Source organism: Setaria italica, chromosome IX (assembly GCF_000263155.2).
Source record: "Setaria italica strain Yugu1 chromosome IX, Setaria_italica_v2.0, whole genome shotgun sequence".
Taxonomy (NCBI): Eukaryota; Viridiplantae; Streptophyta; class Magnoliopsida; order Poales; family Poaceae; genus Setaria; species Setaria italica.
Genome location: NC_028458.1, coordinates 41,683,602 through 41,708,602, shown reverse-complemented (window position 1 = coordinate 41,708,602; position 25,001 = coordinate 41,683,602). Strand labels below are relative to the sequence as shown.

Here is a 25,001-nt window from a genome sequence, read left to right as displayed (position 1 = left end):
CTTTACGTCCCGGAAGGTCGGACCATGACCCTCCACGCGCCCCGTTCAGCCTCAGGAATACGGCTGTTATGTTTTCCCAAAAACTCACGCAGTCGAACCAGATCCAATCTGATGACCCACCCGACCCACCTAGTTTTCGGACTCGCCGGATGGCATCTCACCCCGGTGTCATCTTCCACGAGAGCATAAAAGACTTCCTCGCTGACCCGATCGAGCTCTGCTTCGGAAGCATGCCGGTGGATTGCAACTCCACCGCCACCTTCGCCAGCTCGGCATCCGTCGAATCTGCATCAACAGAACAAGGTCTTCACCCAAGGATCATGGCTCCAATCGTCCAGCAGGTCAGTAATCTCTCTTTCGCGTGGAGAGAGTTCCGCACATCCTCACGACAACCCGCCCAACTACGCCCTCTGATCTAATCGCGGGGCTAGATCTCATCAGCGCTACCATCACTGAGTGCATCACCCTCTTCGAGTCAGCTTTACGTCCCGGAAGGTCGGACCATGACCCTCCACGCGCCCCGTTCAGCCTCAGGAATACGGCTGTTGTGTTTTCCCAAAAACTCACGCAGTCGAACCAGATCCAATCTGATGACCCACCCGACCCACCCAGTTTTCGGACTGCGGCGAGTTCCAGAACCCTCGCCTCACCTTAACTCCAAACCCTTACGACAAGGGTGATGATGGAAGCTTCACTTCACCAGACCGGGAAGTCTTCGTCTTCGCCAATGAGCCGTCCTCCCCGGAGAGGCCGAAGCACTGGACGATGTACATTGACGGCACCCTCAACCTTTAAGGGGCTGGCGCCGGGGTCCTCTTCATAACCCCAAAAGGCAAGCAGCTCAAATACGTCCTCCAAATCCACTACAAGGACACCAACAATGGGGCCGAGTATGAGGCTCTCATCCATGGGTTCCGCGTAGCCGCTTCCCTAGGAATAAAGTGCATCCTGGTACAACATCGATTACACATGAATCAATCTTGTTAGTCCAACCAAAATTTCACGCTCTACATAACTGTTTTATGGAAACATAATCAATGCTAAGCAAATATTATAATTGTTTATAGTAGCTTCTGTCGTTGTATCGCTTGACAATATTTCCTTTTGCCAATGTACACACTCTAATAATAATCTACATCCATAAATACTAAAGTAGTACTCACGCTTTAATTTACTTATTCACCTATTTGTATATAATATCTAGTTAGATTAATAATCATGTGTTTATAACAAAATGTTACATCAAATACTCCATCCATCGAACCCAACTTGATTTTCTAAAAAATACAAAATACATACTGTGTAATTTCATACAATGCATAAGAAAACGTAAGTTTTTAGATACTATGGTTTTCAAAAACTATAACACCCAAGAAGAACATTAGCCACTTCATCACATTTTAGTATGAACGGAGACAAAGTTCCCCTCCTACAAAACTCAACCTTTTTCTCTATATAAAAGTAAACTAACCTTTATTTGTTAGAGACATCTGGAGATTAATTCTTTTTTTTTTGTGGTGATGGTGTGGGTGGGAGCGTTTGGGATGCAATTGGTACATAGAGAGAGCTTCAGGCATGGTTGTTCCTCTTTAAGATGTACCCCCCTAGATTATCGCTATAATCATGAAGATCATGGCACATGGAGCAATTTGGTGCCGTGTCTAAATCAACATGCCTCTAGGTCCAACAGGATTAGCTGCAGTGGCACCTCTGCACATTGCTATTGATCTCATTAAAGGAAATCATCTTCTATTTTGTGCTACCGATTGACCTCGCATCTGTCAAGGTGTGACAACACTTTACTAAACATGATTCTTCTTAGTTCTCATGATTAGAACTATCATATCTAACAATTCGTGTAGACACTTTGAACAATTAATCGATTGATATACAAGAATATTTAAAAGTATTGTTGTGCTACCCCATGTCTAAGAAGCTTCATCTTGTTGATCAAAAGCAACTTAAGTAATTACTAAAACTAGAGAGAATAAAATTCATTCATACCAAAGGGTACCTTATCTAATTTTTCAGTGGAACTTTCCATTCGTAAGAAGTTGAAGATCCTCAAAATGGAGTGGATCATTTCACATATGAATATAAGCAACCACTACAGGAAATCTTAAATTTGCCGAGTGTTTTCTTTTTGCCGAGTGTTTTTTTTCGGACACTCGGCAAACAAGCTCTTTGCCGAGTGCCAAGCCAAAAACACTCGGCAAATCGGGGCTTTGCCGAGTGTCAAATAAAAAACACTCGGCAAAGCCCCCTCTTTGCCGAGTGTCAAATAAAAAACACTAGGCAAAGCCCCCTCTTTGCCGAGTGTCAAAAAAAACACTAGGCAAAGCCCCCTCTTTGCCGAGTGTCAAAAAAAACACTCGGCAAAGAGGGGGGTTTGCCGAGTGTCAAAAAAACACTCGGCAAAGAGGGGGGTTTGCCTAGTGTTTTTTTTACACTCGGCAAAAAAATAATTTTTTTTCCGCTTTTCACCATGAAATTTTTTCTACTCCCCACATACAACATGTGGTACTCCATGTTAAAATTTGGTATATTTTTGAATTTATTTGCTATATTTATTTAATTAATTGCATTTCAAGGGAATTTTTAGTATAAGTCAAATTTGAACTGCAAGTGATTCAAATTATGGAATAAAATGAGTAGAAAAATGATATTCATGTTATTTGGACCAATTTGAGACCTGACCCATGAAATGAAAAGAAATTTCGAACATCTTGTTCAGGAAACACGACCATGAACGTGTGGCAGTAGTATTTTTAAATTGTAAAAAAAACAATCAAAGTCTGAAAATTATGAGATTTGCCATGATGTGATGATATAATACGTGGAGGCTGTGGAAAAAAATTGAGAAGGTTTTGCACATTTCATCATGTACGATGATTACGAACCGAAGCATCTCAGAAGAAGAATAGTAACTTTGAGAAGGATTCGATAAAATTTAGAGTCGAAGTGACGGTCGAGTTCGGTTTGACTACAAAACTTTTTGTATAGTCAGTAGAGAACCTATATTGGTTCGTGTGAAAATTTGGTATTTTTTTAAAACTGTTGGATATTTTTTAAATTTTTTTCAAAAAACATTTGTCGAGTGTCCTATGGTGGACACTCGGCAAATCAACCGTTTACCGAGTGTCCACGTAGGACTCTCGGCAAACAGACGGCCACAACAAATTAAAATACCCCCCCCCCCCCGGCTCGGCCCCCTCCCCCCACTAGTCTCTCCTCTCTTCCCCTGCCTCTTCCCCTCCTGCCTCCTGCCTCCTGCATGCCTCCTGCCGCCGCCGCCGCCGCACGCCTCCGGCCGCCGCCACCGCACGCCTCCTGCCGCCGCCGCACGCGCGCCTCGAGGCCGGATCCGGCGGGCCCCCTCCCCTCTCCTCTCCTCCGACCCCGCCGCCACACCTTCCCCCGGCCCCGCCGCTAGCGCCGCCCGGCGCCCGGCGCCCCCGGCCCCGCCCGGAGCCCCCCGCCGCTCGGCGCCCCCGGCCCCGCCGCCCCCGGATCCGCCGCCGCCCGCCGCCCCCGGTCCCGGATCCGCCGCCGCCCGACGCCCCTCCACCGGATCTGCTTCATGGCGTGGCGGCAGGAAGCAGTGGCGGTGGCTGGCGGCGGTGTGGATGGTGGCGGCGGAGCAGGTGGCGGCGGTGGTGGCGGCGGCGGCGGAGCAGGAGCAGGTGGTGGCGGTGGCGGTGGCGGCGGCCACGACTACGAGGGCCTCTCCTACGCCTCCGTCGACCCCCAAGAGCACTTCACTGTGCTCGACCTCGGCGAGCTCCGCGCCATCCACATCGACGCGTCGAGAGCCGAGGCCTGGGTCGGGTCCGGCGCCACGCTCAGCGAGCTCTACTACGCCGCCGCCGTCGCCAACCAAACGTTCGGGTTCCCCGCGGGCAACTGCCCCACCGTCGGCGGCGGCGGGTTCGGCGCCCTGTCGCGCAAGTACGGCCTCTCCGCCGACAACGTCCTCGACGCCGTCATGGTAGACGCCGAGGGGAGGCTGCTGAACAGGAGCACCATGGGGAAGGACCTCTTCTGGGCCATCCGCGGCGGTGGCTGGCGGCGGTGTGGATGGTGGCGGCGGCGGCGGCAGCGGCGGCGGCGGCGGAGCAGGTGGCGGCAGCGGTGGCGGCGGCGGCGGAGCAGGAGCAGGTGGTGGCGGTGGAGATGATTTTTTTTTATTTTTTCAATAATTGTTCGCCGAGTGTTTTCTGGGCACTCGGCAAAGTCTTTGCCGAGTGCCCGACACAAAACACTCGGCGAACCAGTGTTTGCCGTCAAGATTTTTACCGAGTGTCGTTTGCCGAGTGTTACACTCGGCAAACGTTTCGCCGAGGGTTTTCTGGCCTTCGCCGAGTGCCCCAGGCACTCGGCGAACTGTCTGTTTCCCGTAGTGAACGCGTTCTGAAATCAACCCGTGAGTACATCCATCTTCAATTGCTTATCAATCCTGATTGGTCTATTGAGTCGATCAATTACACTACGACTCAAGAACGATTATCTAACTCTAACTCTTATGTCAAAAGTAGGCCGGATGTTCAAAAGCTGGCATTAATATTATACTAAAAATTATGTTGACCATTTGAATGGAGCATTTTTCAGGTTTTGTGTTTGATTTCTTTAATTTTCCGTTTAGACCTAACTGCGGAAAGCTTCAAATATGGTAAAACACCTGATCCTCTGATAATTTGCGGTTTGTTCCATCTAGTAAACTTTTTTCTGATAATCTCATCAATCAAACGAAAATTTAAAGAAATACGAGAGGAAGTAAACATTAGAAATGGCACGCAGCACAATCCTACATCTCGCCGCGTTCTTAATAATCACAATATTTGATGGCAGGAAAACGAAATAATTTATTAGTGTCAATAAACGAATCAATGAATCAAACGATTTACATGAAGCACCGATGGACACACGAGGTCAGCAGCTAGTGAATTAATCCGACATCCTGCGCTTCTTGATAGGCAGCGGACTCTGCACCTCTTCCTCCTCAACCCACCTCTTCATCCCGGCGTTCTCCGGCACGGGCATCAGGTTCAGGTCGAAGTTCCTCACGGTTACAGCCGACGACCCAGTCCCGGACGCCGACGCCGACGCCGACGCGGACAGGGAGACCGACACCGACGAGCCGTCCCAGTAGTGGCAGCGCTTGTGCCCGCCGAGCGCCTGGCCGGTCGCGAAGCCCCTCCGGCAGATGGTGCACCGGTGCGGCCCGCCGGCAGTGCCAGCGGCCCCTCCCGACGAAGACGTCGTCGTCTCCTCGGAGTCCGCCGCCTGCTGCGCTGGGGCGACGGCGGCGGCGTACTGCTCCCCCGTGGGCGGCTTGCGGTGGCTGGACTTGTGGCCGCCGAGCGCCTGGTACGACGCGAAGGCCTTACCGCAGACCGCGCAGCGGAACCGGAGCTCCTCCTCCCGCGCGGGCGGCGGCGCCGAGGCGATGGGCAGCGGGCACCACGTCCCGCCGGGCGGCACGAACCCGGCCACCTTTAGGCCGGTCCCTCGCGTGCTGGCGAGCGCGGCGAGGCAGATGGCGAGGTAGTCCTCCTTCTTGAGCCCCGGCGCGGCCGGCAGGGCCAGGGAGAGCGCCGTCGGGTCGAGAAGGGCTTCGAAGCCGGCGACCATGGCTGGCAGCTGACGAGAACTCTGGTGGTGGTGGTGGCGGTGGCGGTGGGGTTGGACTTTTAGGTATTGGACTCGGGCACGCGGTGGCAGCTGGAGATGGGTGGATCGGAGATGGAAGACGAGGGTGGAGTCTGGAGTGGCTGGTGTGTATATATATAGGGAGCGGGGAAGCAACGTGTTTGGTGAAGAAGAGTGAAGAGGTCGAGTCAAACATGCGGGCGGTGGCCGTTGCTGCGTTAGTTCGCGCATTCGCGGGGCAGCCAAGTTGCGAATAGTATATTGAGCTCAGCGGCGAGCGGCGGCGACTCGGCGAACGTGAGCGGTTGGGTCGCGGGTGGCCACCTGAGCCGGTGGAAAGAATGGCAAGGCGTTCGGCTTCGGCATGTGCAGTGCGGGCGGGCGCCACTGGACGCCAAGTAGGCGGCGTGTGCACACTGGAACAAGCGCAGCTCACTTTTCCACGAGGAAAGCTGAAAGGTCAAAAAAAAGGAAAAAGAAGTGCACTGGATTGAGCTATTCATGCGCGGAGCAAACTACGAACTTGGTCCGCATGCAGGCCCACAGGCCACAGCTATACCCGATTTTCAGCCCCACAGCAACACTCGATGAGCTCTCGTCTCTCTAGCTAAGATAAAAAAAAATGGTCGGTTTATAGCTCACCCGGATGAAACAGAGTCTTCCCTCATTCGATTTTTTGAGCCATCCGATTTACATCCGACGGTCGGCGCTGCTTCTTCTACCTCCCAACCTCTTCTTCGACCTCCCGCCACCCGCCACCTAGTCCGTCACCCACCGCCCGCGCCGGCCGCCTCCCTACCCCTCCCACCACCGCCTCCGCCATCGTTGTTCCCCCACCCCGGCACCGCCCAACCGCCCTCCACCCCCGCCTGGCCGGCGATGCCCCCGCGCCCGTCACCTCCGCAGAGCCGACCCGCCGCCACCGGCCTTCCCTCTAGGGCCGGCAATGAGCACCCAACCCGAAAACCCCGAACCCCTAACATCGGCGCCGCTAATCTCGCCGGAATTTGGCCGGAGTTGGAGAAGAAAGGGGGAATGGGGGTAAAGAAAAATTTGGATGAGGAAAGTCTCTGTTTCACCGGGTGAGATTTAGCTTTTTCCAAAAAAATTCGCTACCAATTTTATTTGCGAACACATTACATGAAACATCCAATTTTGGAATTTATTTGCAGCTTGCATTTGATTAAACATTTGTATAGAAAATCGTGTATTTGAGGCTCTGACATCCAGATTTTTATTACACCATCACTAATGAATTCATTAGTTAATTGTAACTAATTAACTGCATACATTAACCGCAAGCGAGAAACCATGATAAGTCGGAAACTCAGACTCGGGCGTGTAGCTTTCATCACAGCGAACCTAACCAAAAGATTTTTAATTATTAACTTTAAGACCAAGTTGGTGTCTCTAGAACAATACTAATTTATAGATGTGATCAGATAGACCACTCTTGTGTTAAATGCGGCTAATTAAATTTGAAAAATCTAAAGCACATGTCAATTTGGTATTATGCACTTTCTCCAAAGAACTTAGCCATCAGATAGCATGGCAGTTTTTATACACACTTTGTCACTATTAACTGTATACTCGTTTCTCAGTAATGTCACAATCTAGGTGAACTGATATCCTGCTCGGAGGGGGTTGTCTATGAAATACTCGAGTGTTGGAGGGCCTTCCCGCACTCGAATGTTTGGACCACCGGATCAAAGATGGATGGCCTTGATGAAACCTTCCATCCCCTTGTCTCTTCCCCCACGCGAGACCTTATCCTCTCACGCAGAAACTAGCGAGGCGCGTCTCCCCCGCCGCCATCGCCACCCGTAGCTCCAGCGGCGCCTCCGCCGCCGCCCTCCATCGTCGCCGACGCTAAAAAATTGAAGCCCAACGCCCCCGCCGCCTCCACCGCCCAACCGGGGACCCCCGCCACCCGGCCGTCTCGACCATCACCGCCGCCGGCCGGCAAGCCACCCTGAGCTTCCTTCTAGGCCCGGAGGCTACAGGTAAACCCAACCCCCAATCCCCAAACGCAAACCCTGAAATCCAACCCTAAAGGTTCGTCGACGCCATTGCCGGACTTGGAGAAGAATAGAGGCGTGGCGTTCATCGATTGGTCCAAAAAATCGTGTGTAAGAGCTCCTTAAAATACTCGAGTGTGATATAACTTTCCCCGCTGGGAAACATGATCAACGAAACAGCAAGTATTTAACTAAAAGCTAAGATCTCAACTCCCTGAAAAAAAATGATATCGACTGTACCGGAGAAGACAGCCATAGCCGTAGGCCCAGCATCTAGATGTGATGTTCTCCTACTTGGTGCTTTAAGACCAGTAGCAACTTCCCGGAAATGGCAAATCGATCGGAAGAAAATTATTCCAGAACAAATAATTCACACGTGTTCTTTGCCGCATGTTAGGCTTGGCTTTCCCACGGCGGATAATAAGAACAGCACACACAAGCCATCAAAGACCAGACCAGTTTTTGACTGCGTACTTACTTGACCTGTTGCCTAAATACTCCACGTTTTAGACTTTCACCATGCAAATTCCAGTTACACGTCAGTGTCTCGTCCATCCATTTTTACCCAATTACACCGATCCACGATTTAGCTAGTGGCCCGATCAGCCAGCAATTGGTACTTCTTTCATGGTATTTCCTTTATTTCCGTCGTTTTTTTTCTTGGGATGGACGGCTCTTATTTTTTTCAATCACTCTAGAATCTCTCATATATGTGTACATATTCTTTTTGGAATATAAAGCATCCAAGTATTTAAAATTTATTCTCATATAAAGAGGGTTGTCAGTCAAAATTTTGCAAATACAAGTTGCACACAAAGTAAGAAACTTGTGATACTTGTGATTCAAAGACTCACGTTATGTATTTATTATATGTATTCAAAGTGGTTTAGCGCGCGTGATACTTGTGATTGATAACTACAGCTTAGCAGCCTTCACGTAATCACGTGGAAAATAATGGATATCGATACTAGTTTTCTGTGACCACTTGTGTGGTCACAGGAACTGCAGCAGCTTGCAGGCGTACGCACGCATGGCTCTTTGTTCTTGTTAGCAGTCTAGTAATGTGAATTGACCGAACTTGGAGTTCGCAGCGACGAAAGTTCTTCACGTTTTGATTGGCCATTCTCAGTGTAAGATTTCACGTTTATATTTTCAAGAATGCCACATAAGCATAATAGGAGTGCATTTAGTTCATGGATGAAATAGCTCATACAATTCATGGTTTCATCCTTTGTTATTTCCAAGCAGTAGCGGACGCAGGATGGATTTCAGAATTGGGTGTACGGAGATTCCAAACATTATACCTCCATAAAGAAGGAAAAAAATCCGCATAAGCAATTATAACACAGTGTATTATACTTCACGTCTAGGTGATTGTCGTTGCTACACGATTTTACACTTCTCTTGAAAAATCACATCCTCAAGGTTGTCATGGCGCTATTGCAATATATCTTTGTCTTGCAATAGCTTGCTCGTTGAAATCATCATAACCTAACATGGCACATAGCACTCATCTCCCCCACGGTCATACAAAAGCTTATCAACACTATAAATTGTCTATCATCTTCAAAAATTTAGTCATATAGTCATGTTAATCTTCATGAATTATCAACACCACATGTCACTTTGTCCTTGCAATTTCAGTTTCTCTACTTCAATGTGATCATTATCCATTTGCAGATGAAGATTAGGGGAATTTCAAAAAAAAATTTTGCTGATGTACAACCGAAACTAGCAATTGATATTAATGAGTAGCTATTAATCGTGTACCAACTACAGCCAGACGTGGTCATCACGGAGGCGCAAACCTTCTATAGATGAGATGCTAGCTGATGCCCTTCCCTTCCTTTCCTCACTTCCACTCGTCAAAGAACTAAGAATCCACAATGACCTCGGTGCCTTCTCTAAGCTTACGGGCGGCCGCCGGCGTAGCAATCCGCGCGTGACAGCGTTTACTCTCTCCCGCCGATATGATGTTGGCCTGCCCCTAACCTCGGCGCTAGCTCGCTGCTCGCATCTGGCCTGGTTTGGATAGCGCGCCTGCATGACGAGGTGGCTTTTGTGCAGACTGCAGATGTGGGCAATACTAACAGGCCAGCCCATCGTTGCATGTGAGAGAGGCAAAAGGAGGGTGGAGGGAGTTTGGGATATTGGCTGGGCTATTTCTAAGTGCTCAGGCTCAAATATACACGGTCTTGACAAACTGTGAGTATATACATACAAACTGCTAGTGTTTTGCAAAAAATATTGGGTGTATATCTGTACATCCATGTCCGGTCCGTCCCTATTTTCAATGCTACATGCAAGACACAACTATCTTGAAAACAGTGTACACATGGTTTCATCTCCATAAAACTAGGTTCTTCCCTCATCTCATAAATATTGTGACATGTCATCACAATTGCATACATGGCAGCTCATTTATTGTCCATGAAACCTCCATCGACAATGGCCTTAGAAAACATAAAGGAAGAAAATTTGAAGAAAATTTGTTCATTGTTGTAGTTTAAAACAGTGTAATTGCATTGGGACATCATATCATTAATTTCTGGAACATGCATATACCAATGCCATCGCCTTGTGTGACTATTGTATATATCATCGTCTACTTCCACGATTAGTTCATTAGGATTTAGGACATGGACATATGGTTTATAACACGACAATTTGGCAAGTAATATCTATGAAAATATATTATTTTAGATATAAATATTTTTTATTATGAAAGTGTTTCTCTGAGATAGATTAGTAACGTCATTAATCTTTTATTATCAATCTATTTGATTTTTTAGTTTTTATTTGTTAAAGTAAAAGTTATTGGCCAATAATAATCTCGAATAGACTTATATTGGACTCAGATGTAGAAGTCATTAAGTGCGTGAAAATACCCTTGACCAAATCATTTTTAAAGATGCATGATGCATCCTTATGGAAAGGAGGCCCTACCACCACCACTAAAATGCATTTACAAATTTGGGTATTTGTTTAATGCAATTTGGTGAACGTCGTCATAGAGAAACAACAGCATAAGCTTCCTTGATAATAGTAAATAAAATAGGAAAAACTTAAACAACAGCCTGCTGTTAGGCACACCTAAATCAACATGAAAATTATGTAAGTAGATTTGTATATATGAAACGCACCGTACCTTCACATATAAATAGTGGTCATACCTAGTTTCGTGGACTGGATCTGTGGCTGGAAGGAGCATACAAAAGTCATAACAATCTTTCTTTTTATGTTGGCTCTGTGAGAATAGACTGCCACAGTTATTTAAATCATGTCCATGATGTGTAGGTGTAGAACAAAAATCTGCTCAAAGTCAATCTGTTCAATAAGCCTGAATCTGTTCAATACTTCTGGCTATGAAAAAAAAGAAGCATCACTGCATCCTTATGGTGAGGCTGGCTGAGTCTCAGCGACAATCTTAATTACTTAGCTGCCATCTGCATCTAGCATCTCTTATGATTGTTGTACGGAGGATTACATCAGATTAGGTGGCGGCGTCTTACCAAGAGTCCAACACCATGTGCTCTTGATGATACTAACTCCGTCTCTAACAAGTTGTTGATGCTGACGCTTCAAATCAAACCAATCAAGCGACCAAAGTACACGAAAATATCATAAAACTATTGCTAGACCTGTTTTCTAAGAAGCTTCATTTCCTTCATTAGGTGCTCGAAAATCAACCACTAAAAGGGTAGACAAACCAAACGCACGTGTACTCAACTACAAGTGCTTTATTTGCCTTTTTCACTGGGATTAATTTATGTACCGGTTGAAACAGGTCCAAGATCCAAAATGGACAGGATCATTTTCAGATCCTACATGAATATTTCCACACGCATGGATCCTTTTCACTTTTTCAGCAGCAGCAATACTTCAACATCTAGTCATCTACCATGGGGAACAGCAGCTGACCTTTTGCTTGCATACTAATCATGCTCGATTTGTCAAGAACTCAAGTAGAGTCAGTTACTAGGATCCATACTTCACCGCAGCAGGTCGTCTTGCTGACACCTGCACTCTGCTTGGTAGCATCATGTTCTTCCTACATATAATTCGGGGAAGCTTCTTACAGGGAAAAAGGCCAGATCAGCCGACAAGTTTACGCCAGATGTTCAAGCTGTCTGGTGTGTCCAAGACATTATACTAGTATTTCTATCGTTCATTTGAATGGAAAATCTCTGAGATTTCGTGTTTGAATTTAGTTTTTACACCTTGCAGACCTCACTTTTCAGAGCTACAAATATGTTCAAACACATTACGCTCTAATCCTGACTCTTGGTCCGTGGCCTATGGTGATTTCACAAATGTGCCCAGTCGCTATACTAGTATTATTTTACTCATTTGAACATAATACTTTTTCCCTCCCTGATGCTCTGATGCTTGCTCTTGGTCCATTGTGCGGTCGTTTGGCAATGGATAGTCTTCTTTTTGTTTGTTCTTATTACTTTTTGTGGGAGTTTCAGGCAATTACTAAATCACTACTTTTATTTTGATTAAGAAAAACTCGAGTTATGAAGGCAAAGTGCATTACAGGTGATAGGTCCCATAATGTCAATTTAAAACTTGTAATGAGGTTTACAGATGAACGAATAATTGAATTATCCAACATAAAAGTAAGCTAAGAGTTGTTGATGCAGACGCTTCAAGTCAGTTAACCAATCATCGTCTACAAATATATTGAAGTATTGCAGGACTCCTTCCTGAGAACATTCATTCTGTTCATCAGAAGCTAGCAGATAAAATTTACAAAAAGATAGACAGCCAAATGCACGGGTATTCTACCAAAAGTACTCTGAATTCATGTGCCTTGTTTTCACTGGGGTTTACCAATAGAAACAAGTCCACGGTCCACAATGCAGAGGAGTTTTCAGTTCTTATTAGATCAAGATGAATTCCAGAAGCCCTTCCAAGGGGGTAAAAAACAGGAAGATGAATTCCACACGGCCAGGTGTCCATTTCAGCAGCAGGAATGTCAACATCCACGCACGGGAACAGCAGCCACCATCAGTTGCACGCTAATCATGCAAGCTTGATGTGTCAAGTAGGTTCAGGTACGAGTCAAAAACGATTCGTCCCTCAGTGTAGTAGGTCTTCCTGCTGACCTGTGCGCTCATGCTTCGTCTTCTTACTGATAATTCGTGGAAGCTTCTTGTACGGGAAAAGCTTTGCCCGGGTCAGGAGTGAGAACAGTATGGCAATAAAATGGCAGTTTGAACTTATCCTGCACTGGAATCCTTCCGAGAAGTTCGTTCAAAAAAAAAATCCTTCCCAGAAATATTTGGTCATCTATCTCCGCCGACGAAATTTGGCCAGATGTCTCTGTTGTCTCCCGGGCCTTATACTAGTACTTGTATTTTCTTTTGTTCAATTGAATTGGGACAACTTTGAGATCTTGTGTTTTGATTCATTGTTCCTCCTTGCAGACGAAAAATTTCAAAGCTTCACATATGCTCGGACTTCAGACACATGGTGCTTCCTGGGAAGAGGAAATTACTCAACAGGCATGCACAATTTGTTTCCCCACTCAGTTTCTTCCATTTCCTACAGTCTGATTTCCTTTCTGGCAACAGGACAAATTTTCCCTCAGTCACACTAATATGTACCTGTTTTCATGTAATTTCTTGAGATCATTAACAATAGTTTATGCACTAATAGTTAGTTTATGCTACTTTCAAACATGGCTAATTGTTTCTCAGCAAATGTTAATGGGCCTATCGGCCAGTTATAAACGACGGGCCTATCGGCCCATAATGTGGGCCCAAAGTCTTGGGCTAACCCACATTGAAGCAGGCCTGGGCCGTGGTCTAGTGGACAGGGGCAGTCAGCCAGTTATGGGCTAAAAGGGGCCCATGTATGCAATTGATCTATTTTTGCCATTTTATTGAAAAAAAGACTTTCTTCGGGTTTGCAGGTGACTTCTAGAGTTCTAGTTCAGACAGAAATACCGTGAGCATTTTTGCCTATGCTGAACCGATTAAAAATAAGAGCTGATACATTGTCTTCCAATAAGATCCTCCATTAAAAATAGTTCTTATAAACTGAATTCTGGGGAAAATCAACTTGAAAGAATGAAAATAGTTCATTTTGGTAAACAATAAAAACAAATTTATCTCAACATTATCCTTCAACAGTGATCCGTGACCACACATGCAGCTGGTCTGATAGTAAGACCAAAACAATAGTACAGCTGGGAAATAAAAATAGGCCACAGAAAGAGAATTGCATTCTTGTAGAACTTCAGCAGTTTATAGGTAGCAGCGACCTCTAGGAGCACAGCGACCGATAACAACCTGTTGCAATCAAGTTCGGTATACAACATAGTTGAATAATTTGCATTTACATTGTTTATTGGAGGCCTGGAAGGAGTCCCTTCGTAATTTGATCCAATCCATCTACTGCACAAAGAAGCATAAAACTACAGAATCATATCCTTCAGTCTAAACTGGTCATAGACGCCAACATATACAACAGGGCAGCAGCCTCAGTTTCATGGGAAAACAACAAAATGACATGAAGAGTTTCTGAAGAACTTAAAGATGTCAGAGCATCCAACATGGTAGCCTACATTAGACGGCAAATGGATTACACAGACATATATACTACAATTTCCACCGCCAACACTTCACAACACCATGGAAATCTTATTAGAACATCAAACAGATGCAAATCCTACGTTGAACAATTAAGTGGGATAAAAATAGACAGCAGACAGTTTCGGATGCTCATCGTCTTGAGGAATTGTTGCCCAACCTAGACTGCAATATCATGCTGAATGTGTCGAAGCAAGACAGGAACGACGATGTCTGGAGAGCTGAGCTGAGGGAGATGGCCTTCAGATGGCATCACCTCAACAATAGAATCACTGCCGAGGTGCTTGTGCAGGTACTCAGACACAACGACTGGCACTGCAAGATCCTTGGTGCTCTGAACGATGTGGCATGGGACACTAACGAGCGGAAGGAGGCTGCGCACATCACTCTGGAAGATCGTCTGGGCAACACTAAGTGCAATGTCTGGACGTATGTTGAAGAGTGTCCGGCTAAACTCCTGAACTGCCACCGATTCCATGTCCCCTCCAACACATAGTGGTGCAAAACCTGAGCACCATGCCTTGTAGTTTGATCGAATGGCCTCAAAGAGCTCATCAAGCTCATCTTGCTCAAAGCCTCCATAATAGTCCACATCATTCAGGTACCTATTTCGTTAAAGACAAAATAGAATTGATGAAAATAAATAAAGATGCAATTTATACAAAAGCAAAACCATAAAAGACATAGAACAATAGATATTTAATCGAGGAATGAAGTGCTTCTATATCTACAGGCGTATCCTATTTAGCAGATATTCAGCATGCAAACATGGTCTTCAATTGCATTTTTAATGGAAGATGAACTGCAGAATTCAGGTGATGTCTGCTACACTAACATCTTCTTATTCAAGAGGATGCATCATTTAACGAAAGAAATTTGTCAAGTAGTAGATAGAAGTATAATTGATTTCCAAGTTTTAGAAGGAAGGTTCAGATGAAGTTGTGACTTTTACCAAAAGAAAAAAAGAATTTTAATGCCACTCAAACCTAACTTGTTCCACTGAACATCAGTATCAGATTATAATCATATAAAGAGGGATGAGTGAGATATAAAGTTAATTTTTGGATCAAATGTCCATGCTTCACCACAATCTGATTTTTTGCTCCAAGAATTCTACATGATCAGATCCGAGTAACTTTAGAAAATGACACCTAGAACATGTGCAAAAAAGGTGATAAGGGTCAGGTCATGCATCCAGTTCCAATTACTAAACATGCAAATGTTTTGTTTCTCCAAAGGAAAAATCAGTTTAGACCCTATGTTTTACAAATTTGTCACTCAGTCTTGAACTTGAGAACTAAACTTGATTGAGACAAACCCAATTCAGCAGGCAAAAGGTGGCACAGCACCTTGACAAGGTCCAACATGACATTTCCGTATTTCATATTTTCATCCAAGTAAAATATGGAAGATTGGGTTCCTTACTCCAAATAGAGGGCCATGAAAACCACCATAAACTTTTAAAAGTTTATATCTGGTGTAGCCATATGAACCATGATTCACAGATCAGGTAGAAATAACAAGCTAAGAATTTACTAAGAGCATAAATTCATCGACCTCTGTTCATCCCATGTTGCTTATATCTCTTCTCTAAACAAACCCACTGTCTATATTTAAGAAAATATTAATTGAAATTATTAGTGTTATTTGGGAAAATGGGACATGAGACAAGGAGGGCGTCTTAAAAGGGTCCAGTTATTGATTTACACAATGAAATGAACTTCAAACATCAGCAATATCTAGGAAGCTTGCAAGTGAGACTACAAAGTTGAACTTAAATCTCAGACCGAGCCCATATGATTTCCAAGTTCAACTTCTATGTGAAGAAAGTGTGAATTTTCTTGCAATTTTCACCTTTTGCTTGGAATTTGGAAAATGTGAAAACTGCTGTGATAGCAATACTCCCCATTTCCCCAAAAACAAGTATTGTGCAAGCAAACGACAAAATTGATGACTCGACTTATACTCGCAAGAATGTACAAGATTCTAAATTCATAATCCCATGTGTACTAATATTACTATCAATTAAGATCCATGAAATCTTAAACAGGATAAGTTTTCCATCTTGAGATATAAACAATCCTTGTTTCAAGTAAGTGTGTTTGGAGCAATGTATGTCAAGAATAACAAACCATATAACAAAAGGCTATCCTTAACACTTACTTTTTCATTATATTTCCAGTGGTCCCCCCTTGTCATCTACAAACATTTGGCACACTAAATACTTTGTACGCATATTAAGCCCCGAATTGCACTACATACATTTGTCTCTCTTTTCTATTTTTTTCATCATTAGTTAGTCATATACATCTGATTCAATGGCAAGCAAGATCATACACAGGAGATACGAAGTAGTTGCCTTGGTTTTTGAATTATAGCATCTCTAGTTTAAGACTGTTTTCTTCAAAATCCTAACACAGGCCATGCTTTTCCTACACAATGTTCAGGTTTATTGCTTCAGCAACTATCCAGCTATGAGCATAATGTATTGTGATAACTTTTGGGTTTATTCTCCTGGTAGTTTGTGTCCAGTGTAGCAGTTAGAATGGAACTATGGAAAGCAGATTACCAAGTCTCCTGGTAGCTTATGCCCAGTGCCATTGTGCGGAGCCATCAAAAGGATTGCCCAATGTGAACACATTTTTTACTGTAATTAGAATTCACAATGCACTGAATAATGATGCGGATAGAATTCAGGACACTGCAACTACTGTATTCAGCAGCATGCTCATCATAACTGAAAACCAGATCCAATGTGCTGTGATCTAATTAACTCCCTAGCTCCCTTAAAAAGCCTTACTCCACCAATCTGTATACACTGTACCACCAAGCTTCAGTTCTGCTTTAGTAGGATATCAACTACAATATAGTGTGCCCTACAATTCTACACATATGTCAAGGCCACTTGGGTCATAACATTTTCACCATATTAAGACAAGAACATTTAATAATTCTTAGCTGAAAGAAAATTGAAAAATAAACAGCCTTTGTTAATTTGTTCTTTGATTCAAATCTCTTTTTTTTTTTTGAACTAAGATTTTGATTCAAATCTTCGCTAGGAAATTATTAGCACAACAAAATGATAGTAAGATGCCCTCTGCAGTTTAAGGTGAACAATAAAGCCAAACAATGGTCAATTGCACGTGTAATTCACTTGGTGCACCTTATAATGGGATTAGCTTTCATAGTACTAGTTACAGTAGGAACACATAGATTTTAATTCTTCTCCAAAGCTTTGTTATTCACTATATGAGTATATGTGACCTCAACAAGGTTGATTTTGCAGGGAAATCAGGTGTCTAAAATTATTTTTCTCATATCCTTTGTAATAGCATAACTCTGATTACAGGCTAATTTCTGGAGGACTGCTGGTTTTTCATATTAATACCACCAATTCCCAAGAGTTTAAAATCCCATCAAACAATGGAAGTAGCATTTCGTTTCTGTAAATTCTAGTGACAAGATCAATATTAAGCTAGAGGGTAAAAAAGCATGCAGTTAAGTAGCCACATGCAACAACGACCTTGCATAAATCGAGTACAGCAGTACAGCACCTTATCATGATCATTAGTTATGTCGGTATGGCCCTATTTCCTTCTCAAATCAACTGTTTAATTTCAGATCCAACAGTACAACACTCAACTGCTTTCCATAACCAAATTAAAGTAGCATGGGTCATGTTACGGGTACTTGTCCATGACTGATCACCATCATCCATAAAGGTTATCACCATTTAGGCAACGCACACCGGAGTAACCGGACCACCTGATCTTGAAAGGTGAGTGCAATATGCAATCCAATTGAGTAAATCGATCACATGGTATTCTAGTGACGGACTCACAGTGAACCACAAGCCATGCATGCTGACAAGCATATAGTATAGATTTCCTGTTTCAAGTCGTCCCCAAAAGGGGCTAATTTCCCCATAGCGACAAGCCACAGTATGCGCCCAAATCCAACAGTTCCCTTCATGGGGGTAGGAGTCCGTACTACTACTGCTAGCATGTACTAGTACCTAGAGTGCAGGTTGTAGCTCAATTCACAAAAAAAAATTAAAGCACGGCAGCCGGCAGTCAATTTTGGTCCTTGATCGATTCGCAATCAAGAGATGTAGACAATGAACAAGGGGAAGGAATTAAAGCATGGAAGCAGGGGGGGGGGGGGGGATTATTACCTCGGGGAGGCGGAGAGGAGCACGAGCTTGGTGAAGAGGTCGGGCCTGGAGATGGACGCGAGCAAGCCGATGACGGCGGAGACGGAGTGGCCGACGTAGATGCAGGACTGGACGCCGAGCTCCTGGAGGATGGCGAGGAGGTCGAGCGCGTAGCCCTCGAGCGTGGCGTAGCGGCCGAAGTCGAAGTAGTCCGGGTTGGTGGGCCCCGCGCCCATGGTATCGAAGAGCACGACGCGGTAGTCGGCGACGAGGTGCGGCACCAGGTGCTTCCACACGGACTGGTCCGTGCCGAAGCCGTGCGCCAGCACGATGACGCCCCGCTTCCCCTCGCCCACCACCCGCAGGTTGTGCGCCTCCTCCACGATCCCCATGCTTGCTGCCGCCGGGATCCTCCTCCGAGTCCCCTCTCCCTCTCGCGCGCACTCCTGCTCTCCTTCTCGAGGCACGGGAGATGATACGGGGAGCAGAGGAGCCGAGCAGGGCCGAGGACGGACGGGACAGTGGGAAACGGATGAATGGTGGGCGTTTTAAGGGACGAGGGGGGTGGACCGGATTCTGCCGGTCGGGGAGGGGAACGCGGGCGGACGCTGCCGCTTTGGGCTTCGGCGACACGGGGGCGCGGCGGGGATCGTCGCTGACGGGCGGGGTCGCCGGGGGCGGTTTGGTGGGGGGACGGCGGCGGTGGCGGATTGCTGCCAGTTGGTTGGCTTGCTCTGCACCTCTGACTGTTCAGCCCTGGTCGCCCGGTTCCGCTTCAATTGGATAAGCAAAATAGGCATTGTGCTCAACTTTGCACCTAGCACCTAGGTAAACTCGTCGTTCATCAACTCTCAGATTGACCAATTAATCTTTCAACTTCTATTTTACATCTGAGTTTTGGGTCAAACTCAGACTTATACTGATGTGGTGTTCTACATTAATATGAGATTAATGTGAAAAGTCACTTCTTGTAGATCGAAACATGTATGTGCTCATGCTTCCTTAATACATATGCACATCAATATATTTTTTAACTAACACAACATATGATTTCTAAAAAAATGTATCTGCGTGTGGTCATACGAATTTGATATGCAAAATGTATGTAATCAAACAAGTATGTACTCATATTATTTTGGTATATATACAATTCAGTGTATGTATGCATGCTTTAAAATTAAAATTGACATGTGCTCACATACTTATGGTACGGTATACATGATCCACATATGTATTCATACTCTCTCGATTAACACATATGTGCTCATATATATTTTGGATCATACACTTCTATCGGTGGAAATTGAAGAGGGAAAGGAGGAGCCAAGGGTATAAAAGACTTTTCGCATCAGTTTCATACTAACATGGAGCTTCATATCAGCACAAAGGATGAGTTTGATCCAAACAAAAGTTGAGAGATTAGATTGGCCAATATAGAAGTTAAAGGACGAACTTGACCTTTAGTGCAAAGTTTAGGGACCAAAATGGTTATTTTGCCATTGGATAAAATTTGTCTGCTACGTCCTCCAAGAGTTTGGGAAATTGCAGATGCGTGCTTGTGGACGGGAGAGGAATAGATGATGGGTCATTTGCAAGCAACAGCCGGGATCAGTTGCTGGGAATCACGTTCATAATTGCTCTTGATCGGATCTGATCATGATCTCCATCTCCTCTTCGGGCCTTTGACCTTGAGGGCGCATGCACCTCGCTGTTGCTACTGCTCCCTTCATTTCAAACAATACGTCCTTCCAACTTTTCTAGAAGTCAAAACATCTCAAGTTTAACCAAATTTATACAATAAAATAAATAAAGTACTAATATTCGTGATACCATATGAAATATCTATTTGGTGCTATAAATCTTTGTGATCCTCTCTATAATTTTGGTCAAACATAAAATGGTTTGACTCTCAAAAAAAATTAAAATGACTTATAATTTGGAACGGAGGAAGTATAATGCTGCAATTATTTTTCAAATGCCCACCTCCTATGGATACTTAATAGTAGATACTAGTGGATAGCAGTAAGTCACTCTCTTCACTGTTCTTGTTTTAGAATCTAGATTAGTCTGTATGGCTGAGTTTTGAGTTGACCCAATAAACTTGAAAAACAAAATGAAAACTTGTATCTCCACAATATTTCTTTTTTGTTTGAGAATTCATCGAACTCACCCGGTAACATCTTTCCCTCTAAGCCTAGTTTTTTCTTCAGCTACAAAGATAGGTAGAAGGAGAAATAAAAGATTCGCAAAGGGTGCGAAACTTTGCTCAAAAGCAAAATAAATTGTTGATTAGATATATGCCACTGCAATTTATGAGTTAGAGATATGGCACCACAAAAGATAAGCTTTAAGATATGCTTTGCTGGTATTTAACACTACACCCTATTCCCCCCATCACCCGCCGGATCCAAGATAGAAAGGCATTAATGCCATTAGTGCTGATAATGTGATTATTTGTCATGTCTCTTGGACAAGAGTAGTTCAGCCTTGGATGTGAAAATCCATTGCTCTCAAAGTGACAAAGTGACAGCACTGAGATAGCCTGGATCCGTCGTCTATTCCCTGCTGTCAACCACTTACTGCATATTTCAAATTTGGAATTTATCCACGGCATATATTTGCAAACAGATATATCTCCGGTGCAAAACATAGCCCCTAGTTGCAATTGCATCATTTTGTTTGTATATGTGGACAAAATTTCACTAACTACTGCCTTTAGGGAGAAGATTAGTTGGGCGGTGGTCTTAGGAAGGGCGAACTGTTACCAGAGCGCCCCAGCGTTGCTCTCTCCGAGCGGCTCGGGCGGTGTACGAATCCGCCGCCAATAGGCCCTCCCCCACCACTCTCAGACCTGCCGCCACCGAAGCTTGACGTCGGAAGCCCGGCGGAAGGCAAAGAAGGCGGCGGTAGGCCTTTCTTCATCTCGGCCAATGGTGAAGGTCTACTGTGCGGGGTGGCCAGCAACCTGTGGGGAGGCCGCATAGGCCGGTGGTTGGGGTTGCATATCCAGCTTCGCTGTAGGCGGATCCGGCGTTCCCCTGCCCGGATCTGCGGCCCTCGCGTCTGGAGCCGCTCACGCGTGAGCGGGGCACGGCACGGGCAATGGCTGCGCGTGCCCTTGGCGGCTGGGTCGACGAGCTTCGCTCCTGATCTGGTGTGATAGGGCTCGCGCGCGTGGCCAGCCTGGGCAGCACGCTCGCTAGTGCCCCGGAGGGGTTCGACGACGATGGCGCGGAAGCCGGTGCAAGGCCGGGTGGACGGCGTCACGGCGGGCTTACTCGCTGGCGATTCTAGGCAAGGCGAAGTGGCAGCCAAATGGGCGTCGGGTGTGGAGGAGCCGACGGGCAAGCCCAGCAGTGCGTGGGTGCGGAGTCAACGAGGCGGCAATGGTGATGGCTGCGAGTGGATGCGTCGGAAGGCGGCCAGCAATGCGGCTACCGCTAGTGCTGGTGCAGGCATGTCGGCGGGCAGCGCAGCGCAAGGTTGAGCAGCGTCGGCAAGGATGTGCGCTTGAAGGCTACGAGGCGAGGCCATGGTTGCGTGGTGTTGTGGCGGTGCGAGCTGTGCGGTGGTGCACGGTGTGGGTCTTGACAGCGGTCCACGACGAGGAGGATCTATGTTGGTGGTGGAGTGGCATTGCTATTGGCGTTCGACTATATGTGAGGTGGGTTGTGCGCAAACGCTGACGAAAGCCTTAATCGGTTTTATCGATTATGATACGGTGATGCCTTTGGGCATCGTTCTCCTCCTTGAGGCGTTGTCTTGGTGTTTTTGCACACACCCTCCTCTGGTCGACGTTTGATACGTTTCGCCAAGGTGATGAGCCATTGTCTGTGGAAGCTTTGTGTCTGCGCACGTGGTGCAACTGAGATTCCGGCGGTCGCAAGGTGGAGGTGAAGTTATTGGAGCAACTCGGTAGCACCATGTCACCCCCGGCGGAGCAGCGGAAGTGGTGAGGCCCTCGTTCGCTTTAAGATGATGTGTCCAAGGAGTGGTGTGCGGCGGTGGATATGGCTAGACCCCACGCGTTCGAGTTGCCTTGGAGGGCCAGGAACTGGTGAGGTGTTTTGGTCGTTTGGTGTGTACGGTACTGCAGCGGTGCTTCGGTGTTGGATCCTACATAGCAGTGGCCTTTTTGGTGTGGTGTCGTGTGCTCCTCTTTTGACTTCTACCGACGCAAGGTCGTGGATTGGGAGATCGACAACTGTGTGTGCGTGACTAGAGGATGACGGCGGCATGGTGGAGGTGTCATGGTAGCTACACGGCTTGCAGCGGACTGCGGCGGCTAGTCCTGCGTGGCAGCGACTGGTTCGGTGTGGGACATCGTCAGGGATGATGGTGCCGGCAATGAGGGCTACTTATCAGCCTTTTCTTCTAGGTTGTGGTGGTGCGGCGTAGTGGTCGGCTTGTGTCAATATCTCAATCTGACGGGTCACGGAGTTTGTTTTGTTTTGATTTGATTTGAGTTCGGCGCGATCCATTAGAAGTTACTTTTGTTGCTTTGTTGTTGTACCCAATTCGAGCTTATTCTTTTTTTATATAATTGGTGGCTCTCCTACCGGTTCGATTAAAGAAAGAATTAGTTGGGCGCGGACAGGTGCTTACTAGCAGCCCTGTCGCAATCACTCTCCCGTGCCTGCGCGAACGGTTTCGTGAACGTGATTAGCAAAGGGAGACGTACGTATGCTGCCTGTGGGCCCACGTGGATGGGTGATGTGTTTGTTTGGGTCTTAACACCTTGACCGCGACTTGTAATCGGTAGTGGACCGCTATCTGTGCAGTTCGTACAGCCATCCATACACAGTAGGGGCGGCTGCGTGATTGAACTGTTTGGTGACTTCACCCTCGTCTTCTTGTCCGCCGATTGTTCAGCACCACATACAGTGCAGTGTGCAGCTCCTATGATTGGTCATTGTTTAGCAAAAGATGAAGACATGGTTGAAATTATTGTCACTTTGCCCTGGCCCCACAAAAAAAGAAAAAAAATCATACTTCCTTTGGGATAGGATAGAGCAACAATATTCGCATGTCGCTATATCTTTTTCTTTACCGGTAAAGGAACTATACTTGTGTGGTTGCTGCCTCCTCGTCAACACATACGTATACGTATCTTGTAATTAGTACGGTAATACCAGTGTTTCAACTCACTAACTACGCATACTGCAACAAAGCACTCTAAACCATAATCCTCAAACAGTACATGCATACTGCAAGCACTCTATATGTAGTCTTATTGCTATGGTTATTTCTCGTTGTTTTATCTTTTTAACTTTAGTGCATTATGTTGACAGTATGTTTACATTATGGTTCAGAGAAATATTATTGTTGAACTAAGAGAATTTGATCTTAAACATTTATCTGAATCAAATACAAGAGTAACATTTCGGGCAAAAAAAACATGTGTGACAGATGGTAGAGGGATCTATAATGGATATCATCATCACACAATAGAATTTGATGAGTTCTTTTACATGCAAACATAGTGCTGTATTTTGGGTTTTAGGTCAATTATATGTGTTGTTAGATATACCTAAAGAACTCATCAATAGGTAGTTTAATTTTCCTTTTAAGCCATCTTATCAATTAGGTAGTAGAATACTAAAAGACCTTTTGAAGGATTATATTATTAGAAAGGCATATATGTGTTGTGATGGAGAGAGAGAGAGAGAGAGAGAGAGAGAGCATGTGTACACCAAACGGGAGGTGTACAACAGTTGCACAGTACCCTGCTATTCTTAACGTGAAGTCGTGAGCACATATTCGTCACTGACGGCAGAAAACGCAGCATCAAACAAAAAAGAGACCCCCCATCTCAATCCACGGCTGGCATCCAAAGGTACACGACGAATTGATCATTGCGGTGTGCGAGTGTGTTTTCTTATCGAGTGGATGACGGGTGATGGGAACCTGGCCTGTTCCGTAGCTAGCGAGAAGGCATCTTCTGTTGAGAGTACACCTCACCTGAGCTTAGCTTGGAGCCCTACTCGCTGGACGCTTTGTCCTTCCTGATGCCAACTTGTTCAATTTTCTTTGCGTCGCTTGCCTTGTTGTTTCCTGCCTGCCTTCCTTCTCGATCTCAAGTGGAAGGTGAGGTCGACGGAACAGAGCCGTGGGCATGGAAATGTGACGCAAGTAAAACAAAGCAATTGTTTGTTTGTTTTTTAATGGAGGCCAGGTACACTACTAGAAGCAAGCCCCCTCCCCCTGTGGTACCTTTCTTGCCTCCTTTTCGCTCCTTGGTTGTATGGTTCTTGGTGATTCACGCACCTCACACGAGTAACTCTTATTCATGACTAGGAGTGTCGTAATAATCTCTTGTTCTTTCATTGTCCTAATAATTTTTGAAGGTAGTCAATTTCTTTCAAACTATGATAACATATATGCATGACATTTAGACTTTTTAGAGATCTTCAAATAAAGATAATTTTTTTATCATAATGAAAGAACTATGATCTATATACAACCATAAACAAGAAAAAAAAACGGTTTGAGCCATTATCACAACCATGGCTACGTACCAACTTTGTCATTATTTATCTTTCGGGAAAAAAAAACTTTGTCATTAATTTTGGCCGCATTTTG

The 25,001-nt window shown here is 45.4% G+C and overlaps 3 protein-coding genes across 3 annotated transcripts in view; 1 reads left to right on the top strand and 2 right to left on the bottom strand.

The window, feature by feature from the left end:
• The window catches only part of LOC101757584 (berberine bridge enzyme-like 14), a 4,988-nt gene extending 367 nt beyond the window's left edge, over positions 1-4,621 (top strand). Inside the window, exons 2-4 of the mRNA XM_012849097.1 lie at positions 93-341; positions 3,722-4,071; positions 4,609-4,621. Of these exons, the coding sequence (XP_012704551.1) occupies positions 93-341; positions 3,722-4,071; positions 4,609-4,621 (612 nt within the window). The remainder of the gene's footprint in view (positions 1-92; positions 342-3,721; positions 4,072-4,608) is intronic.
• A 221-nt stretch (positions 4,622-4,842) lies between these two features.
• Positions 4,843-5,747, bottom strand: LOC101765139 (zinc finger protein 1). The gene has a single exon (XM_004983895.3). The coding sequence runs from the start codon at positions 5,629-5,631 to the stop codon at positions 4,945-4,947; it is 687 nt and encodes a 228-aa protein (XP_004983952.1). The 5' UTR covers positions 5,632-5,747; the 3' UTR covers positions 4,843-4,944.
• Positions 5,748-13,997: 8,250 nt separating this feature from the next.
• LOC101764726 (probable esterase D14L) lies at positions 13,998-19,033 on the bottom strand. Its single transcript, XM_004983894.4, has 2 exons — positions 18,441-19,033; positions 13,998-14,871 (listed from the first exon to the last, which is right to left on the bottom strand). The coding sequence occupies exons 1-2, from the start codon at positions 18,809-18,811 to the stop codon at positions 14,427-14,429; spliced, it is 816 nt and encodes a 271-aa protein (XP_004983951.1). The 5' UTR covers positions 18,812-19,033; the 3' UTR covers positions 13,998-14,426.
• Between the last annotated feature and the right edge of the window lie 5,968 nt (positions 19,034-25,001).